The sequence below is a fragment of the Dermacentor albipictus genome, chromosome 7 (assembly GCF_038994185.2).
Source record: "Dermacentor albipictus isolate Rhodes 1998 colony chromosome 7, USDA_Dalb.pri_finalv2, whole genome shotgun sequence".
Taxonomy (NCBI): Eukaryota; Metazoa; Arthropoda; class Arachnida; order Ixodida; family Ixodidae; genus Dermacentor; species Dermacentor albipictus.
The window spans coordinates 116,254,802-116,261,749 of record NC_091827.1 but is presented as its reverse complement, the minus strand read 5'-3'; the positions used below and the strand labels follow the sequence as shown (position 1 = coordinate 116,261,749).

Genomic DNA, 6,948 nt, shown 5'->3' with positions numbered 1-6,948 from the left:
AACGAGAACACCCCCCCCCCCCCGTTTGCCTTTTCGATCGTTTCGATACACTTCAAAGCTGGGTAAATCGGCCAAAATTTCCGTATCCGTTACGTCACTATTTAGCCAAGTTTCTGTTAGTATTAGTATGTTGCTCCCGTATGACGACATGATCTTTGATATGAGTTCCCGCTTTGGAAGAAGACTACGGATGTTAGTGAATATTATCGAAAACGAGTGAACATTGGGCGGTGGAGCGGGTCGACGATTTGTTAAAGTTTTGTGACGGGGCAATTGCTATGCTATTTCCTTAACGGCTTGGGGTGATGCGTCAAATACATAGCGTTTTGAGCCGATGTGCAGGGTTTTGAAGCGCAAGGAGTACTTGCTAGAATTGGCTTTGGCAAAAACTAGTAACTGTTTACGCGTGTGTCGAACGGTGCGGGAGAAGTCCTCTCCAATACTGTAGTTTGTGTCTTTCAATTTACGGCCATTTGATAACAGTGCGTCTTTGATTTTATGAGATAGGAATTTTACGATTACGGGACGAATTCGATCGGCTGAATGATTTCCGAGGCGATGCGCTCTTTCAATGTCGTTAGGTTCTAAGGTTATATCAAGATTTTTGCGGCAAACATCAATGACTAGTTTTTCTGACTCAGCCCACGTTTCAGCGCTAGCAGGGTCGGGGATGCCATAGAAAATAAGGTTATTCCGACGTGATTGGTTTTCCGCGTCATCCAGGCGTGTTTCTAGTTCTTTAATCTTTTTAGCTTGGTCGATTATGGTTGACTGCATCATTTCAATATCGTTTCTGAGGTGAAGAAGTGTTTGGTAATGCGTTTCGAGATCGGCCATTCGTTTGTCTAGGCTTGCTATGGTTTGGTCTGTTGTGTTCAGCTGTGTCTTGAGTCCCTGTATTTCCGTAATCAACAGGGTCTGTCCCGCGTTTAGCTTCTGTAGTTCGGCGAGTACAGCAGCGTTGCCCTGAGGGCCAGGGTTAGTCTCAACGTCACCTGATAGCATGAGCAAAGAATGAATTACGTGAGCACACTCAACGGCAATGGTAACACAGCAGTGCGGGCTCGGAAACTGCACCAACATATAATTACTGGATTTTTTAGCGAAGAGGGCATACGATGTACTGACCTGCATCGCAAAGGTAAGTGAAAAGCTCGGTGGCTGCGCTGTGGTGCAGTCACCGAGCCCACGAAGTGGCGTCAGCGGATGAAGCTCTTTTATACATGTTGGCATTGTTGCTGATGTCGATGTGGCCATCCATGGTACTGGGAACATAACGAGGCAACTTATTCTCCAGAGGAAAGTCTGAATATGCTGCCTCTATCTGAGCACAGAGGCGGGTGGCATAGTTCACTGTCAATAATCACTTTATGGAGGCAGGTGAACATACGACTCTGTACCACTATTGAGCGAACCTGCACTAACATGACGCCAAATTTTCATCAAGAACGAGAGAGCAATAATGAATATTTTACCTCACATTTTTCTATTCAGTAGGTACCGCTTATGTACGTTTCTTAGAAGTTGATGAATGCAGTTAGAGAAAAAATATGGGAACGCAGCTGTCCGATATGTAAATAAACGTTATAATCCTTTTTTTTCTGTCAATACATCCACCATGCGCACGGGGTCCCAGAAGGTGCCATAAAGCAAAAGAGACGAAGACGCAATATCTCCTAGAGGCGTAATATCTGAGTGACGTGGAGAGGCGACTAATCATGCTTTGGTCAAGCCCGCCAGAGACGTGAGTGTGATCTGCGCTCAAAACTACCAGTTGTACATGAAGATGTACGCATCAAATCTAGCTATCTCATGGTAATCTAATTCCTTTCTTGCGCGCAAAAATAACTGCCATGGATCGACACTCATCAGTTTCGTGCTCGTGGAAATGCAGCACTCTGTTTTGTGCTAGGAGGACGACTGTGTTAGAGGTGCAGTGGTCGGTGCTATAAAATAAATTGTAGAAGGTCGACGCGGTCATCATGCAAAGCTGATCTTAAAGAGGAGAAATCGAGAGAGCGAGAGAGGCTTGTAAAAGGAATTATAAAAGATAAGTGCAGCGCCGTAATTGACTATCACAGGAGGTCACCTCAAAGGCGCTGCACTGGGAAGGGGGTTGACGAGAAAAACATGCGTGAGACAGAGGCCAGAGGAAGGCGGCAAGTCTTTAAAAAATAACAAAAAATATGCGGGGCTTAGAGGCGCGACTAGTCATAACGATGCAGGGCCTCCTGTGTGGCCAGGGCCGCAGCGCAGATCGGGCACATCTGGCGTACAGTGCCGTCGATGGTCTGGGCAGGTCGCAAAGTATGTAGAAGCCACAGGTGTTGAATGTATCGATGAAACGCTCACTGCAGTAGGGGCGAGCCTTCTTATACTCAAGAGAGAGCGGAGACTGAGGGCACCCTACGTTCAAAAAAAAGTTTGTTGCCTTTCGAAGAACGTGGTGAAAAGCATGTGTTCGTATCTTGGCCTCCCTCAGCCATCAACCTCTGCGGAGCGGAAGGACGAGCATTTCAAATTAAGTGACTACGTATCACTAATGGATAGGTTCAAAAAGTTGTCGATGCAGCTCATAAGCAAAATAAATTACTAATTCTGATGCTATCAAAGGATGTACTGTTCAGAGAAGAGATCACTCATTTCTTTCTGTTCTCGGAATGGCAACTGCGTGAAGCAGAGAATTTCATGTGGAAATCTGGGCTACTCAGCACACAACTTTAACAGGCCCTCCAATGAGTTAACAACTAAAGTCATGTCTGAAAGTTTTATGAAGACTCATTTCTTTCTTACAGTCTTCATGGAAACTGGCACTAGCTATGTGATGAACATAAGCGCCTGCTCCTGCTGAACTTAAATGAAGTGCATTGAGTGGAAAAGAGATTTCGAGATTAAATTGTGGCTTTTCTAAATTCAAAAATTTGAGGCCTCCGCACTGCGTTTTAGCAGGTGCAAGCGGAATGCACACTGTCTGTGCCTGGATGGAGCACTCGAACTTCAAGCCCTTGCTTCATGCAGGTGGCCGAAAGAATACAGGGCAGAACTACTCGCCACTACACTGCGTGCACTGAAGAGTAAAAACTGCATATTTGATAAGTGTGAGAGCTGCAGAGGAACTGAGAACACTGAGGCTCTGCTGCGGAAATCCTTACATCCCCAAAACAAAGTGTAGAGGATGTATATATGCAGCAATGGGCGAAAGGCAAGCGGTGCTTGCTTTAAGCAAGTCTGTAGACTGCGGACGAGACTTGCGAAATGTTTTGCAGACGCTGAAGCGGATAAAGATGCATCACTATGTCAATAAAGAGCAGGCACGATCCTTGCGGGAGCTCAGGTACTGCCTACCAGAACACGAACTAATCATTCTGATGGATTCCTCTGAAAATTACAGTTTCATAGTAGAAGAGGACCCGCAGTCTTATCAGTGTGTGAACATGAAAGCTGCAATTAACCCATTTGTGATATATCTGTACCCACAAAGAACTACTCCTCAGTAAATTTGAGTTACATCTACTGCTGTCATCTCGGAGCATTTGGAGAACGATTCTGTAGCCGTGTATGCATTTTTCGCACAACTATTCCCCACATTGACGAATGGCATCCTCAAAATTGCGAAAATTCACTACTCAGACGTTGTGCCGTACAATATAAGAATAGACAGAACATTGGCAATCGTTTGCACCACGCTGAGGATTTTGTTTTTTCTGCTGTACGGAACTTTTTCGCTGCTTCCCATAGGAGGAGTGCGTGCGGCGGCTTCGGAAGAACCATAAAGCCTCTGGCAACAAGGGCAAGCCTTCAAAGGCCCTATAAGCATAAAATTATGCCTCCAGCACATCTATTCACATTGGCAGAAGGCAACGTCAGAAACCTCACATCCCTTTGGGTGTCAACCAGCACAGGTGAAGAACAGAGAGCGAGACTGGCACAAAAGATCAGCAAAGCGGCTCCTATTAAAGGCACACCGAAGTTTCACTTCTTCGAGCCCATTTCAATCTACACTGCTCTCGCAGGAATCACGTCTTATTCAACGAAAAAAAAAACTAATCCAAGTGTTGAAACAGTCTTCGATAACATTGGGCTCTTTTCCTGATGGCAGAAATTTCGCGTTGGAGCAAAATTGTCACCCTGAAATGGTTATATCATAGAATTTCATTTTTCTCTCAAGCCTGCTACATAACGGTACTCTAGCTGTATTTATTCTCACAAGCTTCTACCGGGAGGAATCCCACCTGTTCCCTCTGACTGATATTTGAGATATGTTTATACGTTGCCCTGTGTATAGAAGTTGTGCAAGTGTGCCTTTAGGGCGATACATAAACATTACCCGAGTACCCGAGTCTGTTCCCTGCTATCAACATGGCGTTTCAGCGAACACTTTCAAAAATCCTAAAGGTTGCCTTTGGCCGATAGCACAATTCTAGTTGACCAGCTCATCTACTCGAAGCGGTGGACACTACTTGCACAAGAATCGAAATGCATGTTCGACGAATTACCAAAAATTAAATAATTAACTTTATAAACTAATTTCATTATGGCCCATATTGAAATTTACATATTCTAGCCATGGAGTTCGCAAGGCGGATGAAACCAGTTTTGTGTAATTCATTTTGGTATTTTGCAGACAAATTTATTGGTGTTCCGCTTATTTTAGTGCTTGAATGCGTAAAGCGACGTTTTGTTAACAAAGTAACTGGAACGCCAATGCATTTCTATGCATTTCTCCGCATAGTTCGGGAATTATTAACTCGAAACTGCTACATGTCGGCACACCTGGTGGAATACAATGTAACTACAATGCAAAGTGTGTACGTATCTATGCTATCCGGCGCACATATGACATCCGTGTAAAATGTCACGATACGAAACTAATAATGTTGATGACGATTTAAGGGCATTTCCATTCAAACGGGATGGTGTCTGTCATTTAGCGCGGTCAAACTAATCAGGTATGCCATGCATGCTTTTCGCTACATCAATATTTATACCTATGTATAATCTTCGTTCTCTTCCTCACTACTTCTCTATAGACCTAGTACCTCTACATAGGCAACTGCTGCATGGCGTACCACCTGGTGTAGTAATGGCAACTGCAATGCGACAGAGGCACATCTATGCAATACGCAGCGCGCATCTCACACTTCAAAGCTAGTAGCACGATACGATGCGAAACATGATGATGAATTATTGACATCCCCTTTGAGACGCGGCGGTGACATGTACACCAAGCCAGTCTGATTTATTTTGGTACACAATATGTATTTCTTCTAGCATTGTTGTATAGATCTCCTTAAGCTCATTTTTCTTCCTCAAACCTGCTTTAACGGCCTTGCATGCTTACCTGTGGAACTGCTGTGTGACATTGTACTTAGGGCAATATTATGCAACTGCAATGCAGAATTGTGCACGTGTTGACGATAGGCGGCGCACATGTCATACCGCATGCCTCCTCGCGCGCTAGTGCACGTTTGTAGGACACTCCTTCCGCTGCAAGCTAGCAGGCGCTGGCGTGACTCAGTGGTGGAGTACCTGATTCCCGCGTAGCAGGCTCGGGTTTGATCTCGGTAGGAACTGACTATTTTTTTTCTCATTCCCGATGATAGCTGCTACGGACACTGGACACTGGCGGCGGAGGTGGTGGAGCACACCACTGCAAACCGAAACGGCCATTCGAATGAGCCCATACCAGCTTGCGCTGAAACATGTTGGATGCTAGAACACATTAAGCTGAGTGTTTTGTTTGAATAGCCGACCTTGACAACTTTCCTCACATAGAAACCATGTTTATTCGGAAATACATCCATTACAGCTAGCTCATGTCAGGTGCCTCAGTATCAACATTCCGACTTCTGGTGGCTTAGCGTTTTCCGAAGCATTCATCGAATGCGTTTAACCCGATTTTGGTCTCCACGGGTGCAGACAATCCGCTTTTTGTAAAATCAAATTTTGCACCGTTACATTTCGTTGGCATAATTCATACTGGTATCCACATCCTTCTGCTTAATATAGAAGTCCCTAAAGGCACTAGTTCGGCCGGCATAACCAGCATACTGTCGAGAAGCTATTTCGAATAGTAAGCTCGATAACTCGCTATAGTAGCCTAGAAATCTCATGATTTTCGCACCGTTTCCGGTTCATCGTAACTCATCTGTGTATTACATATCTCGAATTCTGGTTAAGTACTGGTTATAGCAAATTGTAGGCCAAACATTCATTGCTAACCTGTTGCAAACACTTAGAAGGCATTATTTCTAAGCGCACTGCGATGTGCCCCAGGAGTTACAACAATCGTCCGCGTGTTCGCGGTGAATTTGGAGTGCGAAAGTCTACTCTGGCGCAGCTTCTGAAATTCACGCACATTTTACAAATTTTGAACCTTATACGGCGAGAAAAATGGAAAGCTTGTATTCTCTTGTAAGGGTGATTCCAGGCCAACTGTCTGAACTGTGGCACTTAAAGAATATCAATTTCTCTAAAAAAATTAAGAAAAATTGCGCTTGTACCGGTTGTCCCGGTTATCTTGCTCCAAGATTTGAAAAAATAATAAGAGCTCTAGGGAAATCGCACCAAGCACTAGCGTAGCGGCATTCATGTGCACTTACAACCAGCATTTTTTTCACCACGAAGTATTACCTAATTCATTGCTTTTACTCAGCGAAATTCTTCATTATTGCTTGAATCGTAAACGTGTCAACTGTAGATTTGTAGGTCACCTTCAATAACCTCCGAATATGCATTTACCTCATGTTGAATTGTGTCTAGTCATTTCTTCCGAGAAAAAAATTAAGTGCCAGAAATACGCTAATTATTGCTATGTGAACAAAGGAATAAGAACAGGAAACTATTTGCAGAGAATTTTTACAAAGGATACCTGCAGCGCTGAGCAGTTCAGCTGACAGCTCGAGAGCCAGAGAGCGTTCGTCGTGTTTGTCGGGGCACCCGCGTGCG

The 6,948-nt window shown here is 44.4% G+C and overlaps 1 protein-coding gene across 1 annotated transcript; it reads right to left on the bottom strand.

Moving 5' to 3' along the window:
- Window positions 1-276: 276 nt before the first annotated feature.
- LOC139047586 (uncharacterized) lies at window positions 277-1,134 on the bottom strand. Its single transcript, XM_070521454.1, has one exon. It carries the CDS (start codon window positions 1,132-1,134, stop codon window positions 277-279), a length of 858 nt encoding a protein of 285 aa, XP_070377555.1.
- Between the last annotated feature and the right edge of the window lie 5,814 nt (window positions 1,135-6,948).

Excerpts from the sequence above, each read along its gene's own strand:
- LOC139047586 (XM_070521454.1), bottom strand. The coding sequence starts at position 1,134 with ATGCAGGTCAGTACATCGTATGCCCTCTTCGCTAAAAAATCCAGTAAT.